At 45.2% G+C, this 23,546-nt stretch overlaps 1 protein-coding gene across 11 annotated transcripts in view; it reads left to right on the plus strand.

Moving 5' to 3' along the window:
- IRAG1 (inositol 1,4,5-triphosphate receptor associated 1) overlaps positions 1-21,366 on the plus strand; it is a 176,978-nt gene extending 155,612 nt beyond the window's left edge. For 9 of the 11 annotated variants that reach the window (XM_060303505.1, XM_070046143.1, XM_060303504.1 and 6 more), the window contains 6 exons: positions 48-97; positions 631-738; positions 2,410-2,474; positions 11,629-11,748; positions 13,067-13,198; positions 18,086-21,366. In XM_060303505.1, coding sequence (XP_060159488.1) covers positions 48-97; positions 631-738; positions 2,410-2,474; positions 11,629-11,748; positions 13,067-13,198; positions 18,086-18,329 — 719 coding nt within the window. In that variant the 3' untranslated portion in view covers positions 18,330-21,366. Of the gene's footprint in view, positions 1-47; positions 98-630; positions 739-2,409; positions 2,475-5,555; positions 5,686-11,628; positions 11,749-13,066; positions 13,199-18,085 lie in introns of those variants that run through there. The other 2 variants (XM_030831379.2, XR_004034096.2) reach the window with 2 other exon arrangements.
- Positions 21,367-23,546: the final 2,180 nt, after the last annotated feature.

A 23,546-nucleotide genomic window follows, 5' to 3' on the forward strand; every position in this document is an offset into this window, starting at 1 on the left:
TACTCTGAGAACTAACCTGGGTTCTTCTCTGTTCCCTCCTGCTGCAGAAGATGGGGTCCCTCGCACAGCACGGTCCATGTCCCTCTCGCTGGGAAAGGTATGCATGTTCAAGGAATACTGGGGAAAGAAAGACAGAAGTTTCCACAGTCAGCCAGGAAATCAGTCATTCTTGGATCCACAGGTGCAAAAGAACCTCTGGACAGAGTCTCTCATTCAGCTTCCGAACCTTGCTAGCTCATCCTCCAACCTTCCCTTGCTCGTGGCTTCCAGTACTGCACCATTTCTAATGAACATGAAATGATGCACAAACTTTGGTATTGCCATAGATCATTTTCATACACTATCCAGGGTTTCATACACTGTCCAATGACTGGGCGTCATTTCTGTTCCATCTCTTCAGGATCTGAGAAATTAAAATCAGAACATGTTGAGAAATCACTCATCACTAATAAAAAAAATTTGTTAATTTTGGCTACTCTCTCTACACCAACCCCCAGCACCATCACTACCCTAAAACCAGGATATCCATTGAACACAGCATTTGGAATTAGTAGGCATTTCCCAGGCCTTTCTGAATTTTGGGTGCTGCCCCCTCCATGACAGTGGGCCTGATCCCTTCTCTTCCCACAGAACATGCCCCGCCGGAGGGTCAGCGTTGCCGTGGTGCCCAAGTTTAATATCCTGAACCTGCCTGGCCCGTCACCCAGCTCATCTCCCATCCCCTCCTTACCAGCCCTGGTGAGTATGATAATGCTTGCCTCCTGGGCCTCAGGCTCACAACTGTGGGGGTGACCTGGATGGGGTAGGGTCAACAAGGAGAGGAAATTCCAAGCACAGATTCTGGGCTATGGGTTCAGAAGCCTCAGTACAGACCAGGCCCCAGGTCTTATACTGCCCTGAGAAGACTCAGTGTCCTTGAGCAAGGTGCTGGCAGCTCAGAGAGTGTTCCTTGCAAAGCGTATGTCTTTTCATGCTTAAACCAGAACCCTCCACTCTGCAGTGGGTTTAAGCAGCTGAAGATTGCATTATGGAGTACTTGGTAAGCTGAGCTTTGAACCCTAGGCCCTCTGATTCCAGAGCCTGAGTTCTTAAACCCAATGTTACCCTGCTTTGATTCATTGCAGCATTGTTTACAACATTGAAAAATTGGAAATAAGCAGAATTCCCATTAATAAGAGATTGGTTTAATAAATTAGGAAAAGCTCAATAAGGGGTTTCTATGCAGCTGCTAAATATATGATTCAAATATAAAACTTTATTTATCGACATGAAAAAAGTCCATAATTTATTATTAACAAAAAGCAAAACCCCAGTATATACTGCGTAACTGTGTTTTGCAGTTTAAGAAAGAGTGTTTTTCTGTGTGTAAACAGAAAATTCTGAAAGAATGTAAGTAAAACTACTAATAATGGTTATCTCTGGGCAATGGTAAAATCACAGGTGATTTTAATTTTCTTGATGCCGCTATATTTCTAGAGTAAGAATGTATTACTTATAATCAGAAAAAAAAAATCTGCTTCAATTTTTTTTTAAAACAAAGACTATTCCTATAAACAAAATATTTTCTAGATTCCAGAACTTTGTAAATCTGGTTAAACCTACCTAAAACTCTTAGGAGAGCTAGTTAGTGGTTTTAACAGGGACTATTTCCCATTCTATACTAAATGTATAATGTGGCTTCCAAATATATACATTCCTTTAGACTAGGGGTTAGCAATCAGGGCTATCCATTAAAATCACATAGGGTACTTCTAAAACATTCAATGCCTAGGCCCCAACCCAAGATTGTGGATTGGATCAGTACTTTAAGAAAATATCCCCCAGGCGATTCTAACATGCAGGCAGAGTTGAAAGCCATTGTTTAAACCGAATCCATTGCAGCAAAACAATGTGGTATTCCTGGGGAATTTATTATAAAGAAATTTCTGATGCCTTGAGCTTTTAGTAACGGCAGGGATCTCCTGAGAGTTGTGCTTGGAACTGTATCTCGAGGGCAGTGATGGGCTTGTGTGAATCCATCCCAGGAGCCTTGGGACCTGCATTTGGTAGGAGCCTCCCTGGTATTTAGTCCAAGTAAGTAAACAGGGAATAGAGAGAAACTGATGGCTCCCCTCCAGAATGGAGCCTCAATATGTAAACTCTTTCCCTTATTCAAGAAAACTTGGAAAGGAGAAGGAAAATGTGCACATTGTCTGTGCCCCAGAGGGAAAGAACACCCAGGAAAGGAGGGCAGAGAAGGCCTGAGGAAGGGCCAGTGCCTGAGCTCAGATGCAGATTAGAAAGCTTGGGGAGGGGGAAGAGGAAAGAAGAGCAGCAGCAACTCTTCCCCAGCATCATTGGAAACCTGTCGGCCCGGGCTTCTTCCTTCCTAGCTGATCCTCAATTCTCTGTCTCCTGTTTTCCATTCAGTCAGAATCACCCAATGGGAAAGGCAACCCACCTGTCCCCTCAGCACTGCCTGCACTTTTGGAAAAGTAAGTATGTCCCTTTTCCTCTTAACTTTGGGGATCTCTGAGGAAATTTCCCCAACTCACCTTTCCTCCCAACCTCACTCCCCAAATGCGATGGAAAGCAAATTAAGTTCTAGGGGAAATGAATGGGACTCTGAGACCCACAAAGATTTCAGACCCAGTTTGCAAAATTCCTGGACCAGGAAGATGCTGCAGCTGAGTCCAAGTGTGCCTCCGTCCCAGAAGAGCCCAGAGGGGCAGAAGCCTTCTTTATTCAATGGGATCCTTTGGGCTACAGATACAAGAAAGCCCCAGCTCAAAGGGATTTAAATAGTAGGTCCACAGATGAGGCTTTTCCAGATGTGGTACAGCAAGGCCCCAGCTCAACCTCTACAATTTCCTTTTCTCTGCCCACTTTGTGTGTTGACTTCATCAGCAGGTTTGTGGCAAATGGCTACTACTTACAGGTATTTCATCCAGACATGACAACATCTACAGGAAGAAAGGAACCATCTCTTTCCATGTTTCTTTCTTAGGAATGAACTCAGAAATCTTTTTTCAGTCTTCCTTCTTATCTTGTTAGCAAATTTGGAACACGCTCCCTTTCTAAACCAATCACAGGCTTTAGGAATGAGATTGTCATCATGGGCTTAAACTATGCCCTAGAGATGGGAAGAGCGTGTCAGCTTCCCATTGATCAAAATGGCTCCATTTTGTAAATTCATGAGCAAAATCACGTTGCTTTTAGGAAGTAGGAGGGAGAGTGAGTATTGAATTTGCAACAAACAGTGTCTGCTATGCTTACCTCTTCTAGGCACCTATGCAATTTGCGAGTCTTTTTATCCTCAGCCAAAGCAAGGCAGGCTATTTCTACATACTCAGAGGAGTTTATAACTTGCTTTTCCAGTTCTTTCATTTGCTTGCTGGAAAACATCTGGATCACAGCTGCCACCTCTCAGAACTTTCCCCACGTGTCTCTCCTCATTTGGTAAAACATACACCTCTATTCTTCCTTCTTCCTTGCCTTGAGACAGCTTTAGTCCTTCATTTTTCATTGATGTTAGAATAGTTTGGCTTGGCCTGGCAAGGAATGTCTGTGTTGGGCCCCTTTTTTAGTACAGACAAACTCCCAGCTCCCCACCCCCAGACTCAGCCTGTTTTCCTCACCTCTCAGAATATGCAACCACCAACCTGTCATTCAGTGACTCTCCCCCCATTAATCTTGACGTTTGCGAGACAATTCCTCTCTTTGCCACCTCACCCCGGGGAAAGCTAACAAGTTCTTCATGTTGTGTAGGGTGCTTTTGTCTGTTTCTTTGTTTCTTTGTTTTCTTGATCACCACAGGGACATTGTAAAGGGGTGACAAACTAACAACCACGTGGAAGTAACCGAGGCTACAGAATTTTACCAAGTCCCTAAAGTCATAGTGTCTAGTCCATGGTCTCTGAATTTCTCCAGAAATGGTCATCTGATACCCTGAGTGAGAAGCGCACTGAAATTCTCCCTTCCAGTCCTGCCTTTGGGCACACCAACCCCTTTTTCCCAGCAAGGCTCCATTCCTAACTGTCGACCTGCAGAGCAGGTTAAGGGAGAAAATCCATGTCCCCTCTCTCCCCAGCAGACTCTCATGATGGGGCAGGACCTGGACTCTGTAGAATGAATGCTCAGGCCTGCTGAGAGCTTCCATCTGAGGCAGTGGAGGTCATCAAGAACCTGAACTCTCCTTGGTAGGAGCAGGCGAGGTGCAAAATGGGGGACAGCAGGCAGCAGCCCTGAATCAGGGGTGGCAACGAATGAGGATCAAAGGTGGCAGCACCATTCCAGGGGGTTAGAACCAGGAGAGATAGGGACAGAGTGAGGATTCAGGCAAGTCAAGCAAGAAGCTGTCTGCTGCTCATTCTTATGGGCTATTCAGAGAGACCACCATGATACATTACCCATGCTGTAGTTGACTTGCCTGTTGGGAATATACCCAGCCTATAAAGATGGCTGCAAAAAGGGGAGGGGATGTTCAAAGGAGGAGGGATTCAGACTAACAGCTTCCCCCTCTGGATTTCTAAAAGATGCTAAGTAATTTTCATCTAAATTTACGGAACTGGAAATATCGATTGCCAAGAGGCTGACAATGAGACAATCTGTGAGTGAAAATGAATTCGTGTCTTCCATTCTAACAGAAATACAGTTGATTCTAGCCACCTTTTCCAAACTGTTAAAGAGAAATAATGCATTATGTGTTAATATGCATTGCTTTCTAGATTGCTGTATTTAAATGATCTCACATTTCCCTAAGCATACAGTGACTAAGCAGGTAGGGAATTGGCTAAGCACATGAAAGATGATGAGAAGATCATAATGCCTGTGGATACTTCACAAGCAAATACCTAACTGCAGACCGCACTCCCAATATGACTTGAGAGAATTCTGAACCTTGTTCTTGCAGGTCACTTCATAGTAACCTGTTCTTCACCTCAACAAGGGTCTAGGAACCTGTAGATTTAGAGAAAAATAGAGAGAGTAATATTTAAAATTAGTATTAAAGGTTAAAATAGAACAAGGCTCAAGAACAGTTTCATAAGTAGAAAAAGCTATGTATTCATAGTCTTTCATTTTTCATTCCTTCAACAATTAATAACCAAGAGCCAGGCACCTAGAATGCACCCAAGGAGCTCGCAGTATAATGGGAAAGACAGATGGGAAACAGCCTATTGTAATACAATGTGATGGGTGATATCAGAAGGAAGTACAGGTTACCAAGGGAGTAAGACACAAGAAAATGATCACGCAACCCAGTTTTGGTATGGGGGGTCAGGGGACAGAGGCTTAGAAAATGTTTCCTCTAGGAATTTACTTTAAAAGTGAAACATGAAGGTCATATAGTTAACCAGGTGAATAGGAGGTTAACAACATTCCATGCTCTAAGGCAAGAAAGTATGGAGTAGTCAAGGAACACTACTGATGATTTATCCCATGCTTACAATACTTATTATTTATTACATGCTTACTTTTTGCCAAATGCTGTTCTAATTGCTTTACATTAATGATCTCATTTAATCCTTACAATAATACCATGAGGCAGATATACTATTAATATCTTTATTTTATAGATGAGGAAACTGAAACTCAGTGAAATCATCACTTGCCTGAAGTTACACAGCTAGTAGATAGCAGAATTCATGTGCTTAACCACTTAATAGACCCTCAACTGGAAGAACAGAAAGAAGCTCAGTGTGACTGGTGAGAAGAGAGTGGATTTAAGAGCAATTTTTGAAAAAGCTCCTGTGAGCTATTGTGAAAGAAGCTGGTGACTGCCTGGGTGTGGAGTGGAGGGCAGAGTGGGTGGGAGCAGAGGGTGTACACAGAGCCATTCACTGAGGGATCAGCGCCAGCGTAGATGCGGATGGTGCACAGGGCTGCTTTCATAAGGGGGGCCATTAAACTGCTGTATCACAGAGCAAATTTTCACTATAATTTGTAAAATAACCATTTGCTACACTTTGGGAGCCCTCAGGATAAATTGCTTAAAGGTTTTATATGACATTAAATATATACAGTAAAGAACTCCCCTTTGCTGATAGTATTCTGGAATGGATTAGCCCTCAATCAACTAGTAGTGGACCCCAGAAACCTGGGATTGAGTAACAGAGATTAAGGAAGCTACTGTAGCCCAGGTCCCCCGGGCTGGGCTTGTCTGAGGGAGCCTCGGCAGTGGGGGTGGCTTAGAGACCTAGATGAGCCCGAGAAGGTAAGATCTGTCCATTGGAAAGGATTGGAGTCACTTTCAAATATTGTTAACCATGTGGAAAAGATAGACTCTACTATATCTGCAGGTCACACAACACATTTCGATAAAACAGCCCCTCATGTTACTGAGAGCTGAGCACAATGACAAATGTTTTTGACCCAGTGGACATGAGAGAACAATGAGCCTTATTCTAATTAATCATCCCCGAAAGAAAGCATGCAAGATTATGGCCTAGGAATAGATGCCAAGATCCATGAGTGTCTGGCCCAGAAGTCCTTAGGTGGGCACAAGCTGTGCTCAGCTCCACGTTTATAGGCATGCATAGGGATTCCTTCAGCTCAACCCAAGCACTGAGTTCTCAGGCAATAGTCATTTACATAGAGGACCTGCCCATTTTGTAAGATTAACGGACAGGGATGAGATGAGCCACGGTGAAGTCAATACAACTCAGCAAACAATTAAAGGCACTTACTATGTACCAAGCACCATTCAAACTGACTGTCTCCCTGCAATCACAGTCATATGGAGGGATGGACATGTGTATAAAACATAAAAGTGCCCTAGCTCCAAGTTATACTATAAAAGAGGTGCAATGAGGGTATAAAGGGAGGGAGAGATCAACTTTAACCAGAGGGTGTGAGACAGAGGAAAACATTAGCAACAGTTCCACAAAGGAAAGGGTATTTGAACAGTCTTTAAAATGCATAGGGAGAAAATTCCAGATAGTTGGAGAAGATAGTTAAGGAACTATAAGCTCAGTCTAAGGGTCAGGAAATAACAGTAAACATTTTACACCCTACCATATTTCATAAAATAATTGCTTTCCCTACCCTTGGCTGTAGCTGTGTTTTTCTGCTCTTGTTCCAGTCATTAGGACAAATAGGAAACGGCACATTAGGCAAAGATCGCATGGAAGGGAGTGGATAATGTAATTTTAAAAAGGAGAAATGTTATGAATAGCTGATATTTTTAGAGCATTATCTTTCTTGTTCACAATGGGTTTTGGTTTCCAGCCTGATGAAATGTAAATTTTACAAGGTCTGAGGGAAACCAAGACATGGGAGACTGATGCCGAGAATGAGGAGACTCATAAAGCCTGTCTAAGAGGTCGGGGAGGGTGGCAGCTGTGATCTGTCAGAGTCCTGGCTGAAAAGCTCTGCTCGCTGTTCTGCCTCGTTCGAGGGCTCCTCCATGACAAGACTCCCATTGGGATTCCAGACACCTAGGTAAGCTGCAGGATTTATAGAGAAGGCATGGCCACCAGTATACTTCCTTTAAACTCATGATTTCATACCTCAAATGGGCTCCCAGCACCGTCAGCCATCCTACTGTGGTCTTCTAGCACGTGTGTCCCCCCACCTCCACCCCATGATTCTTACACCTTCTCTTCCCTCTTCAAGCCTTCCTAGACCTCCCTACCTCTCACTTGTAGCAGATGACCTTGTCTTCCATTTTATAGAGAAAATTTAAGCTATCAGATAGGAGGATCCCTCTCATCTTCCTTTGCCAAACTCCCAGCTCACCATCTTCATTTCCTTCCTCCCTTTGTTATGACCAAGGAGAAGTTTCTCCACCTTTCTAAGGTCTGTCCCTACTTTCTTTTTTCAAAGAATTTATTCCTTTGGTCCTCCCCTTTCTCTCATCTCCTCTACTGGATCATTTCTATCCACATTCAAATGTGCTTTCATCCCTTGACCCACTTTTTCAGCTACTTGTTCCCCTGACAGTCTTCTATTCCCTGTCCTTGTCAAATTCCTGTCTACGTCTCCCCCTTTCTCACCTCCCATTCTTCCCTCAGTCCGTTCCAATCTGTCTTTGCTCCTACTGTGTAACCAAAGCTCCTCTTGCCCTCCATGTTATCCAATCCAATAGTTGCCTTTTCTGTACTTATCTGACTCAGGCTCTCAAAAGTGTGTGCGTGACACACTTAATGCTCCCTCCTTGACACACTCTCCTTTTGTTATCAAATGGGGGTCCCACTGTGCGCTGCTTACAAAATCACTACTCACAAATAGTAGAAAGGAACGGTGCCTTTAATCAGAATGCTGGCAATCTGGGGAGATGGTGGACTCAGTGTCCCCAAAAACCACCTCCAAAGATTCTGCTCAGCCATGAAACTTTTAAAGGGAAGGAGGGAAGTAATCTCAGTTAGTCATTGGAATGGGGGTCAGAGTGGTCACCATCCCCCCACTGCATGTAGGCTCGTTCACTCTAGATGTTATCTTGTTCACACAGTTTGGTCACACGGTTTGTTTGGGAGATTACTGAAGGGGAAGCTAGGGAAGAGATCTGGTCATCTGTTAATTACTTATTCTTCATTTCTACCTCTTTGATCTACGGAAAGAACCAACAAGTTAGGCAAGGTATCATGTAATTAAAAGATTTGAAAGGTGTGCGTGAGCTGGAGATGAGTAGAGCATGGGGGTGCCTGACTTAAAAGGGGTAAGAGACCTGTACTCAGAAAACTATAAGTTACTGATGAAAGAAATCAAAGACGACACAAACAGATGGAGAGATATACCATGTTCTTGGATCGGAAGAATCAATATTGTGAAAATGACTATACTACCCAAAGCAATCTACAGATTCAATGCAATCCCTATCAAATTACCAAGGATATTTTTCACAGAATTAAAACAAAAAATTTTACCTTTTGTATGGAAACACAAAAGACCCCGAATAGTGAAAACAATCTTGAGAAAGAAAAACGAAGCTGGAGGAATCAGGCTCCTGGACTTCAGACTATACTACAAAGCTACAGTAATCAAGACAGTATGCTACTGGCACAAAAACAAATATAGACCAATGGAACAGGATAGAAAGTCCAGAGATAAACCCATGCACCTATGGTCACCTAATCAATGAAAAAGGAGGCAAGAATAAACAATGGAGAAAAGACAGTCCCTTCAATAAGTGGCACTGGGAAAACTGGACAGCTACATGTAAAAGAATGAAATTAGAACACTCCCTAACAGCATACACAAAAATAAACTCAAAATGGATTAAAGACCTAAATGTAAGGCTGGACACTATAAAACTCTTAGAGGAAAACATAGGCAAAACACTCTTTGACATAAATCGCAGCAAGATCTTTTTTGACCCACCTCCTAGAGTAAGGGAAATAATCAAAAATAAACAAATGGGACCTAATGAAACTTAAAAGCTTTTGCACAGCAAAGGAAACTACAAACAAGACGAAAAGACAGTCCTCAGAATGGGAGAAAATATTTGCAAAGGAAGCAACTGGCAAGGGGTTAATCTCCAAAATATACCAGCAGCTCATGCAGCTCAATATCAAAAAACAAACAACCCAACCAAAAAATGGGCAGAAGACCTAAATAGACATTTCTACAAAGAAGACACACAGATGGCCAAGAGGCACATGAAAAGATGCTCGACATCACTAATTATTAGGGAAATGCAAATCAAAACTACAATGAGGTATCACCTCAGACCAGACAGGATGGCCATCATCAAAAAGTCTACAAACAATAAATGCTGGAGAGGATGTGAAGAAAAGGGAACCCTCCTACATTCTAGGTGAGAATGTAAATTGATACAGCCACTATGGAGAACAGTCTGGAGGTTCCTTAAAAAACTAAAACTAGAACTACCATATGACCCAGCAATCCCACTCCTGGGCATATACTCAGAGAAAACCATAATTCCAAAAGATACATGCACCCCAGTGTTCATTGCAGCACTATTTGCAATACACAGGACATGGAAGCAACCTAAATGTCCATCAACAGAGGAATGGATAAAGAAGATGTGGTACATATATACGATGGAACATTACTCAGCCATAAGAAGGAATAAAACTGTGTCATTTTCAGAGACATGGATGGACCTAGAGACTGTCATACAGAGTGAAGTAAGTCCGAAAGAGAAAAACAAATATCATATATTAATGCACATATGTGGAATCTAGAAAAATGGTACAGATGAACCTATTTGAGAGAACAAACATATGGACACCAAGGGGGGAAGGGGTGGTGGTGGGATGAACTGGGAGATTGAGATTGACATATATACACTACTATGTATAAAATAGATAACTAATGAGAACCTACTGTATAGCACAAGGAACTCTACTCAGTGCTCTGCGGTGACCTAAATGGGAAGGAAATCCAAAAAGGAGGGGATATTTGTATACGTATAGCTGATTCACTTTGCTCTACAGCGGAAACGAACACAACATTGTAAAAAATGTTATTCCAAAAAAAAAAAATCGTCACAGGAAAAAAAAAGTTAATTACAATATAGCTTTGCTAAAGTGACAAGAAAATGGGCTTCCTGCTGAGGGCAGTTTCCTGCAAAGAGCTGCTTACACTCTCTCAGCTCCCAGGACTCCATGCTCTCCGGGTTCTCCTCTTACCTCTGTGGCTGCTACTTCTCAGCTCCTCCACAGGCTCCTCCTCCACCTGAACTAAGGACAGAGATGCCTGTGGCTTGGTCCTGGGTCCTCTTCTCAATTTTCCTCATACTATGTCCCCAGACAGTCTTATCCATTCCCCTGGCTTTAAATACCATCTATATTCTGAATATCTCCAGCCTAGAGCTCTTCTCTCACTCACTTTGGTATATCCAACTACCAACTTGACATCTCCACCTGGATACCTCACAGGCATCAAAAATCTTGTCCAGAAGTTAATTCTTACCTCATTGCTCCTCTTCAGTTCCTCAAACATCTCCACATCTTTTGTATCCCGAGGTGTTCACACATCCTGGATCCTCTACCTGGGAGGATCTTCCCTCTGCTATAGATGTGGCTGACTTCTCATCTTTCAGGTCTGTGCTTCAGTTACTCCATCTCTGAGAGGCCTTTTCTGGCCACTCAATCTAAGCAGATTCTCTCCTCATTATTTTCTGTCATTGCACAGAGTTTGTTTCTCTCATAAAAGTTATCACAATTTGTAATTAATTTCATATTTTTTCTTTCCTTTTTTGGGCATTCTCTCCTGCTGTGCTCCGTGTTGGCAAAGACCTTTTCTTTTGTTTTCTAATGTATCCCCAGCACATTACAAGGTGCCTGTGACTTAGCACTGGGTAGATATTTACATGAATGAAGCAGAAGATGGACTACAGGGATGGGATGACTCTGAACGTTTGGTCCACCTCCATCTTCCTCCTCTTAGTGCCCTGGAGCTCCCAATATCTGTCTGTCCACTCAGAGCCTCTCCTGGAATAAGAATAAAAGTGGATTAGAGAGCAGGAGGAAAAAGGCAAGCTGGTGCAGTACTTGATGTCTGGGGGCCCAAGGAGGATTCATGGACTAAGGCCTTTATAAAATCTTAAGGTAGAAAGATTGAAATAAATTCAATCCAGAATGAGTTTCCTCACTTCCGGCCAGGAACAGAACAAAGACATGGTTTGGTTTTCAGAAGTCCCATCTGTCCCTGAAAGGACGCCCTGTACTTCCTTCTTCTTGCTAGTGGGAAGACGAACGGGGACCTGGATTGTGAGGCCTCTGCTTCTGTCCCGACTCCAAGCTGCCTGGAGGGGTTTAGCCAGGAGACCAAGGCCAGGATGGAGGAAGAAGCATACAAGAAGGGGTGAGTCAGCCTTCAGCAGCCCTGAGGTCACCTGGCATTGCTCAAAAGATACCTTCCCACGGGCCTTTCCTGTCTCTTAGAGGATTTAGGGAAGCAACCCGTGGCCCTGGGACCTCCTTGCCTGAGTAAGGAACTACATAGGAAAGAGCAGTACTGTTCCACAGGAAAGACAGGAGGAAACGAGGCAAGAGTGTGTGGTAGATAATAACTAGGCTGCCCTCTTTTTTAGGCAGAAAGCCACCAGAATGATCTGGAAATCAGGGGCCCTGGGTGGGTTCCTCTTGGTGGTGCCTGAGGCTTCCTGACACATGCCCAGAGCAGTCACGCCACTGCCAGCAGTGCCCAGGAGCAGCTGCAGCCCCACTTCCTGGAACTGCCCCAGCCATCCCTTCTTCCTGTCAAAGGAGTCCCCTTTCAGCTGCCCCCTTCTCTAATTGAGCTTCAATAGCACTTTTGGCTCGTTGTTAGTCACTGATGAGGCAGAATACTGAGCAAGGCCCCAGCTAAGCCAGGTAGAGAAGTACCTCTGTCCAGGTACCACATCCTGAGCTTCTTTCCCAGTAGCTCCTGAGGGAGATACAGCTTCCCTCTGACGTGGGACCTGTGGGCTTCAGTGTGGTGGCCACCTGCACCGTGGTGGGGTTGCCCCAACCCAACTGTGCTAGCCTTAAACACTCAGCTGTAGGACAAGCAAAAATTATGTTCAAGGTAATATTAAACCTGGGAGAAGGAAGTCAGAGGGTTTCTCTTGGAAAGCCTGTCTTTTCACCCACACCTGTCCTCTGTACTTAGAATGCAGGGGAGTGAATGCTTCCATCAGCTTTGTGAACATTTACTGTGAACCTGTGTGCCTTTCACTTTCACAAAGCTTCCCAACAAGCCTGTGTGACAGGTGTCACCTTCCCCAGGTCAAACCATACACCTGGCACTTGCTTAAAATGTTCCAACATCCGTGCAATGAGTGCCAGCCTCTCCTTTTTAGAGGGGAGGAGCTGAGGCTCCAAGGCCACACAGTCCTTAGCCCTCCCAAATGGTTTGTAGAAGAATCCAGCCAGGAGACTCTGCACCCATATTTTTTCCCTGTCTCTTTTGTCACACTTTCACATAAACAGGAAGAATGGCCGAGGGGTGAGGGGAAATCATCCTGACAGGAGCCACCATAGGATGCGGTGGAGCTTCCCAGCTTTTTCCTCTTGTGTGGAACCACAGGAAGTGAGTGTGTAATCATCAGAGATGCTCAGTGCCTCCTCTAGCAACTCAGGAAAGGATGCTCCGCCCCTGGCCTTTCCAGACTCAATTGTTCGTTGTTGCCTCCCAGATACCAGGAAGGGCTAAAGAAGACCAAGGAGCTTCAAGACCTGAAGGAGGAAGAAGAACAGAAGACCGAGAGCCCTGAGGAAGCTGAAGAGGCAGAAGAAACTGAGGAAGAGGAAAAGGAGCAGAGAAGCAGGTTGGAGCCCTCGCCATTGCTGAAATGGGTCCCAATTCATTTCATTGCACATCCCTGGAGGTGCCAGTCCAGGGCAGTTGTGGGTCTAGGTCCCGAGTGAGCAGCCAACAGAAACCAAGAGGGCACTCATGTTGGAGGAGGAGGCAAAGGAAATCCCAAAGAGCTCAAATAGTTAATAAGAGGATGTTTGCAAGAGCTGAGGGGTCAGGGGTTGTCAAGGGCTGGACCGGCAGCAACCAGCAGTTCTCAGGAGCTGAGAAAATGTGAGGGACCACAGTTAGCTCATTGCCCAACCATTCCCATGAAAGAGCCGAGTTCAAGGAAGTTGGCCTGAAGCCCTAGAGGGGAGCTGGGACAGAGAAAACACAGGGAGGTAGGGGATGAACTCAACTTTGTGGCAAAGGAAGTGTCCAACAGGTTCTTTCCATGGTGATCAAACAAGTTTGGTCGTCTGGACATTGTTTTCACTTTGGTTTGGAAATACTTGGATTTTTCCTTTTAATATACTTTATATTTCAAGTGCATTTTCCACTAAATCATGAAAGATATATGTAACAGTAGATAAAGGTAATGTAGATCCTGCATCTTAATCAATTAACCTAATCAGCTGCTACCTTTGGGACAGGGTATGTGTCTGTGCCTCATTGCTGGCAGACTCTGGAAATCACATGCACCCAATGAATAAGGTAATAAAATGCGGATTAGAAGTGAGATGGACATGCTTCAAAACACATAGGAATGACCAGTAGAGCCTAGTTGGTGGAAGATTCAACCAGAGTGAGAGGTGTCAGCCTGCATGAGTCAACCCCAGTGTTCAAGGGGAGAGCTGGAGAAAGGGCTTCACTATTGGAAACAAACCTGTGCAAGGGCCTAGTTGGTGGAAGATTCAACCAGAGTGAGAGGTGTCAGCCTGCATGAGTCAACCCCAGTGTTCAAGGGGAGAGCTGGAGAAAGGGCTTCACTATTGGAAACAAACCTGTGCAAGGGCACACCACCTCCCCTAAGGAGAGAAGCCCAGTTTTCACAATGAAAGCACAGTCCCTACTCCAAGTGGCTTGTTCCTATCCTTCTTGGTCTTCTGTCCCTCCTGGGTGTCCTCTGCTCTTGTTTTCCAGGCCACCAGACTGTCTTCTCTCCTTTAATGCAGTCAAGCCCAGGCCTGGGCTTCAGCCCTTTCTTTGGCTCCCTTCAAAACAGAAACACAGGCTGGGACTTCTAACCCTTCCAAACACTGGGAAAGAACAAAAGAGAACTAAGCAGAGAGAGTACATGGAATATAAACAGTCTGGTTTACAAAGCACAAGGCTGGAATCCTTATCTAGCTAATTTGATCTTGGGAGATTGTCCCTCCCATTTCATGAAATCCCAGAGGAAGTGAGCCTGTGCCCGGCTTCCCCTCTGTCCAGCTCCTGCTCAGCAGCACATGGCAATGGCCGCCCCTTGCGTCCAACATCCAAGAGTATCCTCTTGGTCCTGCTGAGGATACTGAAAGGCCGCGTTCTCTTTCCCAACTTCTGCTCCCTCTCAGATTCACTTCTTGGTCTTATGAACATGCCTGTACCTCAGGTGGTGGATACCAGGCATCAGCACAGCCCTGAGATGGGTCCTCGGCCTTCAGCACATTGTGTAGCTTCACCTGTTCAGGCACAGCAGTGTGGCATCATCTTCTCTATAACGACAGACACTGCTATCATAGAAACTGCCCACCCACAGTTACAGGGTCCCTTCCTCACCTGTCACCAAAGCCAGACTAGCCCCGAGAGCTGTTGTGTTCAGTGCCAGGCAATCCATTCATTCGCAAATCCCTTACATACACAGTTGCCTATAGGCACCTGTACTCAAGCATGATTCCCCCCATGAAATTTTGGCATCTCATTAACAAGCAAGGTCTAAGGTTATTAAAAGTTCCATGTCCTACTTAGTGCATTTTAAAAACACTGAGCTAACCCCAGCAGCTGGCCCCTTATTTAAGAGATTCAGCATCAAACACTAGAGTCTTTTTATCTGAATCTCTCCTCTATTATAATAATATGTAATAATATCTGTTGTCAATATTACTTTCTGGAGGATCAGCTTAAGTGAACTTTGGGTGAATCCATCCAATATCTTAACCATATTAAAACACAGAACACAGTCTTCTGACATTTAGGTAATGCATGGAACAAGCGGGACTCATAAGATGCAACAGGGAACTGTTGTCTTTTCTCCCACTGTCTGCTCACACTGGCTTTTTGGGGTTAAGATGATATTAGGCAGACTCCTTTACTCTTCCAATAACTCTCAGAAAATAGAAGTCCTCTGGTCAAGTTTAAGTCCCAAGAATAACCTCATTTCAGTAATGAAAATGGCCAGTTCCCTGAAATAGTCAAAAGCCTGAACTTCTCCCCATACCCCCTGGCCTCCAGCTCCACTCTGCTTCAGGAAGGAAGCCTATAGTGGAGACAGAGCTGACTTCTTGCTCTCTGCCACTCCCGCCCTCCACCCCAGCTGTGCTAATGCAGCGCCTGACCTCTCCAGAGCTAACGTTGGGAAAGGGGGTGGAGATCAAGGGTAGGAAAGGTATTACCTGACTGGTCTTCTTGTGAGCGGGTTCCAGGCCTTAGCAGGCATTTAAGGTTGACCTTCTGATTTTGTTCAGTGTGGTGTTTTATGGGACCTTCAGAGAAAAGCACCCCTCCTACCCCCCAGCCCACACATGTTCACACCATTTCTGAGGATCTCTCAACTGCAGGTCCCCTTATGAGGTCGAATGCAGCTCTTCTGGCCAGCTACTTAAAATCCCTCTCTCAGTCCTTGGGCAGCTGGAAGTATACCCTCCACGCTCAGCTTCTAGGTAGCATTTCCGGGCAGGGTCTATGACATCCCATGCCAGCCTTCCTTCTCCTGACTACATCCAGTTACAGTGAACTATGCACCTTTGACCCACTAGTGGTGGGAGGATGGTTTTCCATATCGTGGCCCCCTGTTCTGATGCCACCAAGCAGTTCAGCAAGATTCTCACTCTTCACATCTCTCAGGTGGGAGTCACGCACAGTCTACTCACTGTGCCCCCAAATTACAACATATCGAGCTCGCCAAGCAGCATCTCCGAAGCCCCTCTCTCCAGGCCCAGGTGAGGGGGCAGCAACCTCACCCTTCCCAATGGAGGAGTAGGTAGACCTCAGAACAACCACAAATTGATTTCCAAAGGACTTCTATTTCTAATCTAATTCCATTCCTAACAACTTTTGTAGGCTGGAAATGGGTAACCAGCTAAGGGTCACGAAGCCAGATCTTGCCCTCCTCCTTTGCCAGCCCACTTAAGGATGGGGTGAGAGCGGGATTCTCCCTGCTCCAGCAGCTTGTTTTGGAACACAGAAATACAGCCCAAAAGAGAGACTGTGTCTTAGCATCCAGTTGTATCTGAACAGAAATTAAAGAAACTAAATGGGGCTGAAAGAAACTAAGCTTCCACTTCCAAATTCTCTCTCCCCAACAGTTGTGAAAGTAGCCAATGATTTTCACCTCAGCTCATGTACTCACTGTTTTGCTTTGCTTAATTGTTCCTGAAACAATCATCAGTGGGTCCCACATGGAAGAGAAACCAACCAGTGCTTTAGCATCCAAGGCAGGCACTCTGAGCATCTGATCCCTTTCTACGGACGAGTATGTGTTGAGTCTCTGTACCACTGTCAGGCACCTAGCTCTCTGCTATTAGAATAGCAGAGAGAGAGAATAGCTAATCTGCTATTAGCTCTCTGAATTAGAGCTCTCTGCTTCTCAGCAAATGGTCTGCATATTTCAGTGTCTGTGTGAGCCTCAGGATCTTCAGAAAGACCTCATGTCCCTTTTCTCACCTCTTTCATTTGGTGATCCTCAGTATTCTCACTGTTATTTTTTAAAATAGATCCGGGATTAGAAACAGGAAGAAATTCTAGCTTAATGAATGTGTCCAAGGCTTCTCCAGAGAGCTCTAAGAATGGACTCTTCAAAGCAGACCATCTGACCAAATGTCTTTTCAAGGGGCCACAAAAAAGAGTGGAAAAATTGAAAGGCAGTGGGGAAAAGAGGAAGAGGGAAAAGTGGAGTGAAGCAGGCAAAAAACAGAGGGGGAGGGTTGAAAGGGAAGGAGGGAAGAGAGAAAAGAGAGAGATGAGAGGGAAGAGAAAAGTGTGGAGAGAGCAGAGAAAGTGGAGGAGGGGTTATTTGGGAATGAAGTTTAATAGGGCTGAGAAAGTCACCAGAGGTTGCTGGAGGCCCCGGGACAGTTTGAAGTGAGCTCTTGAGGTTGATCTGGTTCCTTGAATTACTTGTCCAGTTATTTATTACTCGACGTTGAGAGTCTTCTAGGAGTTTATCACAGTCCTTCCACTCTAGATACAGTCAGATGTGGAACTGAGGACAACAAATTAGGCATCTGAACATGGAGGCGGGGGACAGGTTAGAACTCGGAACTGATCACTGGTACCACTAAGTGCAGAAAAGCTGTTGGTCCTGTCTGGTTGCATGGGAGAATGGGTCAGCCAACCTGGTATCTTGGGGCTTGGGGGAGTTCAGATATCAGTGACCATCTCATGAGTAGATGAGGGCATGTGCGAATGGATGAATGGTCACACAAATAAGTAGCGTGTTCTAGCCTAGACTCTCCCAATATAAAGGCTATAGACTGGTGGCATCAAAATCACCTGGGGAAAAATTTTTAACTATAGATTCTTAGACCATACCTTTGGAGATTCTTATTCAGTAGACCTGGGGTATTTTGATTAATTGCTGCCAAACAACACTATGCACAGCTGAGTTTGAGAACCACGGCGCAAGACAACATGGAGAGTATTCCAGATGGAAGTTCTGGGCATCGTATATGTGCCCAATATACTAAACCCTCCACCTATGTTTTTCATTTGACAGCAAACTTGAAGAATTGGTTCATTTCCTACAAGTCATGTATCCCAAACTCTGTCGGCACTGGCAAGTCGTCTGGATGATGGCCGCAGCAATGCTGGTCTTGACTGTTGTGCTGGGGCTCTACGGTTCCTATAACTCTTGTGTGGAGCAGGCCGACGGGCCCCTTGGGAAATCCACTTGCTCGGCAGCCCAAAGGGACTCATGGTGGAGCTCAGGACTCCAGCATGAGCAGCCTACAGAGCAGTAGGAAACCCGACACCCGGCCAGTGCCCTGCTCCAGCACACAGCCTGCTGCCCTTTCCCCAAGCATGATGTGTCAGGCCTGGGCATGGGCACACCACTGCTGCCGTCAGGGGAACAAGCAGGGGTTCTTTCACACTCGGCACCCCTATGGGAGCTATTCACACACAGTAACTGATGTTCTTGGAGGATCAACAAAAAGCATCAGTGGACAAAGAAGTGGCCTTCACCAGGGAACTCCGACGGAAGGGACAGTTGCCTGCGCCAGCTCAGATGGCTGGGGAGAAACAAAACACCTTCTTTATAGGCTACAGTGCGAAGCCCCCTCCCCCTCCCCATTTTCCTCTCTGCCATTGATCGGAAATCAGGAAGGATTGTGTCTAAAGCCTAACTCTGCCCCCAAGGATCAGACCTGGAATTTGGAGCCTCACATGAATATCTTCCCATTTCCCATCTCATTCTTACTGACTCTCCTTCAGCCTTCCCTTCTCCCCTTTGCAATCAGAGTTTCTCTTTACAGAAGTCAGAAAGGTTTATCAGAAAAACGTTTAGGCTGCTTTTTAGCTCAGTGCTTGAAATGAAGTGGGAAGATGTAAATGAACATATATTCCTCTGTACACATACACAGAGCGCACACACACACAGCACACACATGCATGAAGCCACCTACCCTCCAAACGTGTGCTCTGGGTATGTGTTAGGGTTAAAGCCAACCCACAGATTTTCACTAGGTGTGGGGCAGCCACCAGGCACCTGTTCAGTGAGCTTTCTACGTGGGCTTAAGATGTTTGAGAAACACTGAAAACTCATGGCTTCCATGGTGAACTTGCTGGTCTCCATTTCCAGGGCTAATTCTGAGCTGCTGTAGAGCACAGTCTATCCCCTCTTTGTTCTCTCTGGTTGACAGCAGTTAACCCGCCTCTCAGGGGGAAAGAGGAGACAATGCACTTTCAGCTTCGCTGTGCCCACATGCGAGTGTGCATCTCCACTGCAGTGTTCCAGTTTCAATGGCATTTCCAACCAAAGTGTAGGTCTCAGAGCATTCCCATTGTTTAGCAGAAAACTGAGAGTGCGTCCCACCTCCAGCTGGACTTCTCACTCCACCTTGACAGCTGCCACCTGCCTTCTTGCCTCATCAGTTCTGGGGGGCGCTGGTTTCTGTGTGGGTTTTATGGTGGTGGCTTTGCTGTTGTTTTTGTTTTGCTGTTGACATTTGTTTTTGTTTCTGACACTCATATAGAACTTACCATGAGCCAGACACTGTATTAGGTATTATATAGGGATTCATTCAATGAGTCCTCAAGAAAAAGAAAAAAACTGTGACTCTTCCCATTTTCAGATAAGGAAACTGAAGCACAAAACATACAAAGTAACTTGCCAAGGATACCCAGTTAGTAAATCATGGGGCTGGAAGTCACACCCAGCCAGGCTGGCCCCAGGGGCTGTGCTCTCAACCCCTGCACTAAGTTGATTCTTCCAAAGGCCTCCTAACTGGACATCTTACATTCCAGTCCCACTCCCCTGAGTGGCCCTTCAGCCACTCCAAGCCATTTCTGGTTCCCAGACTAAATTGTTTTCTCTCACTAGTTTTTCTTCTGCTGCTCTCCTCTTTTCTTCTGGTCACTCCTCAGGACCAAGTGCAAAAATCATCCCCTCCATTACACCTTTAATGGCCTCCCTCCAACTCCCCACCATGCCCCACATTATAGGTCACACCCTTCTCTGTGCTTTCTGGCACTTTTTAAACATTTTCATTACTACTACTAATGACCATTACTATAGTGTATCAGAATAACTTATTTATGTGTCTGCCTTTCCTAGCATTTTTCCTCAAAGACAAGAACCATGTCTTACCCATTCTCTGGGTAAGTGCCTAGCATGGTGGCCGATGCTTGGGAGGGTATCATTAAATGTTGGTCAAAAGAACAAGTGAGCATTCAAGGGGGTGGAGAGCAGTCTGGGAACAGCCGACGTTTTGCATACTTCCCAACACCAGCATCATCACCACCAACAACTCAACGAAAAAAATAACACCTTTATTAGCCTCCACTTATTCCAGTATTTTTCAGTCTCCTCTGTGACCTGATTAGCAACAACATTTCCAAGCTCAAGGGCTAGGCTTGATGCAACCACTCCTTTCAGAAAGACCCACCTATGTTAGGCCCCACTGTGAAAGCAGCCTGTTGTTCTAAGGGAGGCATCCTTTCCAGTGGCTAGAAAACCACTGTGAGAGAAGCCCAAGCCAGGGTTGACCAAGGATGTGCCATTAAGGTAAAGAGGTGCAGATCATGGCAGACGGACTTTGGCCGCATGGATGGATGGTTTGCCCTGCCTCTTCCAGGGCGACTGGATACACTGGAGGACGTTGAGGCCCTCAAAGCCAAAGACAGGATACAAATGGCGCTCCAGAGAGGCTGGCTGTGGGGCAGGACTCTAGGCTGGCAACATCCAGTCTCAGCCTCCCGTGAAGAAGGACGAGGCGGAGCTGGCCCATCACCCACTTGGTCACAGGGTTCCCACCTTTGCTTCCTGTTGAGACAAAGGCCAGGAGAGGAGCTGCAGTGAGCTCTTGACCCTCCAGCTGCTCCACAGAAAGGCCTGCAAGAATGCTTCCAGACCAGGCCCTCAGCCAAACGACTCTGTGAGTAAAGGGAGGTTGAGGACCAGAAGGAACAAAAGAGTACCCACGTTTCCAAGGGCATTCCTGAAACAGGACTCCGGATAATTCTTCAAGAAAAGCGAAGATGACCTGAGGCAATTGGAACTGTTGCCAAAGCAGCAGTGAAATGGACAGAAACAGGCCCTGTATTTCCAACAGTGATATTGATCTGAAATAAAAGTTCCCTTCAAAATGCCTCTGAGGTCTGACATTTCTGCTTGGCCTTAGGACTCTCTGTATTGCTCCCTGTGTACAGCCTGGCCGCATAAGTGGAGAGGGAGATGCTGGATTTGTGTATCACTGGTTGTCAGCTCCTAACGTTGTTAAACCTCACACAGGTGTGCTAGCCTTGAAATATAGAGTGTCACATACCTGAGTTTGAAAATAAAAGCACATTTCCAAACCTTTGGCAGCAGCTGAATGCCTCCTCATTTTGTGGAGCTGGGCCACAACCTTGCCCAACCCTGAATTAGAATCTACTTTTGGATAACAGTGCCTCCCAGAAGTCCCCAGCCCTCGGGTCACTATGGGCTCCCTCCCAGGGGCTGGATCAGTTCCTCTCCTTCTCATCCTCATTCCTGATCCTAGTTTCCTGTATCTTCCTGGCCTACGTTTCTTTGTTTGTTTGTTTCTTGTTTTTTTGTTTTAATTCATACATTTTGCTGTGATAGAGACTGTTAAGTTTTCACCAGTCTGATTTCCACATCTAGATTTTATTTTTTTTTTAAGATTTTTTCAATGTGGACCATTTTTAAAGTCTTTTGTTGAATTTGTTACAATATTGTTTCTGTTTCATGATTTGGTTTTTTGGCTACAAGGCACGTGGGATCCTAGCTCCCCGACCAGGGATCGAACCTGCACCCCCTGCATTGGAAGGTGAAGTCTTAACCGCTGGGCCACCAGGGAAGTCCCTAGTTATATTTTTTAGTCTTTTCTTGCAGCTAGGGGCAAGGGAATGCAGACCTTCCAGATCCAATTTCCTACATAGACTCTCCTGCCCAGTACTTTATATCCTCTATATTCCCCCTTCTGCCTGCCAAATTCAGAGCATGCATTTGAGGACCTGAGGCCCGAGAAGTTGGTGGGACCACCAGGTGGAAGCCAAGTCTTTGAATGGGCGCTCACAGAATTCAACTGTGACATGAGCAAGAAATAAAATTTTAGTATATTAAGCCACTGAAATTCAGGAATGTTTGTTATAACCATTAGCCTACCCCAACTAATGCATACAGAACCAGAAACAGGGTACTTAAACAACAAATTTTCAAAATATGAGACCCTGGCTTATCAGTCAAGTGGCAGGAAACCAGAACACGGATATCAGGGACTAGAAATATGGTGACCTATGTTGTGAAGAAAACAAAAATATTTGGTAAAATCGTACCCAGGGTAACTTGAAAGACAGTCCATGGGCAGCCTATAGCTCTAGGAGAAGTGACTGGAAAGAATCAGAGCGTTGGAGTGTGTGAACCTTTATTGGCTGCCTTTTGAGAGGTATTGCAAGACAAAGAAGTACTTGGGAAGGAAATGGCTATTGGGAAACAGAAAGGAAAGAGGATATAGAGTTCTTAGATTGAGGCTTAGAAAACCTGACTCCTTCTAAACCCCAACCAGACTGAAAAGAGCTTGAGTGAAAAAGAAGCAATAAAACTTTTCAGCTGAATTAAGATCAGAGCAGCCCTATGGTAAAGGCCAGATTAAGAATATGGCCCTTTCATCTGTGGTTTCTAATGAACGCAGGGTAGCCGCCACTAAATTAGAGAGGGGGCAGCATAGGGCTGAGGAAGAGAAATACATCTTGAGAATTGTGACTGGGAAAGGATTTGGGGTGTGATTATTGTACATGGAATCAAATGGAAGCAAATAGATCAGAAATCTAAGTTTGTGAGGGAATTGTATTTATTGTACAGAGATACAAGCCAGGACTAAAAACTCCTTTGATTGTTAAGTTAGAAAACAACTTTTGGGATCCTAAGCTTATATCAGCAGAAAGCAGATTGTACAAGCTGTGCTACCCCCAAGGAGCCCGTATTCCCTAATTCCCACCACAAATGTGGCCAAGGAAGATTCTATCCAATGAAGGTGGACATGGGACGTGAGAGTTTCTCCTAGAAAGCAGAATCATGATCTAATCAAAGGTAGGTAACTGTGGTTGGCAAAATTTCTAAAATGCCTCCCCTCAAGATGTACCCCCTACCCCAATCCCTGGAACTTTTGAACGTGAGACATCACTCCTGTCATGTTACATGGTGTGGTTGACTTTCAGTAGGGAGACCCTTTCTGGTTCTTTTTGTCCCTTCCTGTCTTCCTTCCTTCTTCCTTTTTGTAATACTTTATCAAATGCTTGAAGGCTAACTGTCTTTCAGGTGTGATGCTAGCTTTAAGGATAATGACGAAGAGAACACAATTGCTGCTTTCCTGTCTCTCTGGCTCCATGGTGATAGAGGAGTCATGTATATTTCTGAGGTCCCCGTAGCCTAGGTCTTGTGCTCGCCCAAGTAGTGAGGTCTAAGCTACAGCTATTTAAGGGATATTCCCCTGGTCCCTTAGAAGCTCTCTATGTTT

The sequence above is a fragment of the Globicephala melas genome, chromosome 8 (assembly GCF_963455315.2).
Source record: "Globicephala melas chromosome 8, mGloMel1.2, whole genome shotgun sequence".
NCBI lineage: Eukaryota > Metazoa > Chordata > Mammalia > Artiodactyla > Delphinidae > Globicephala > Globicephala melas.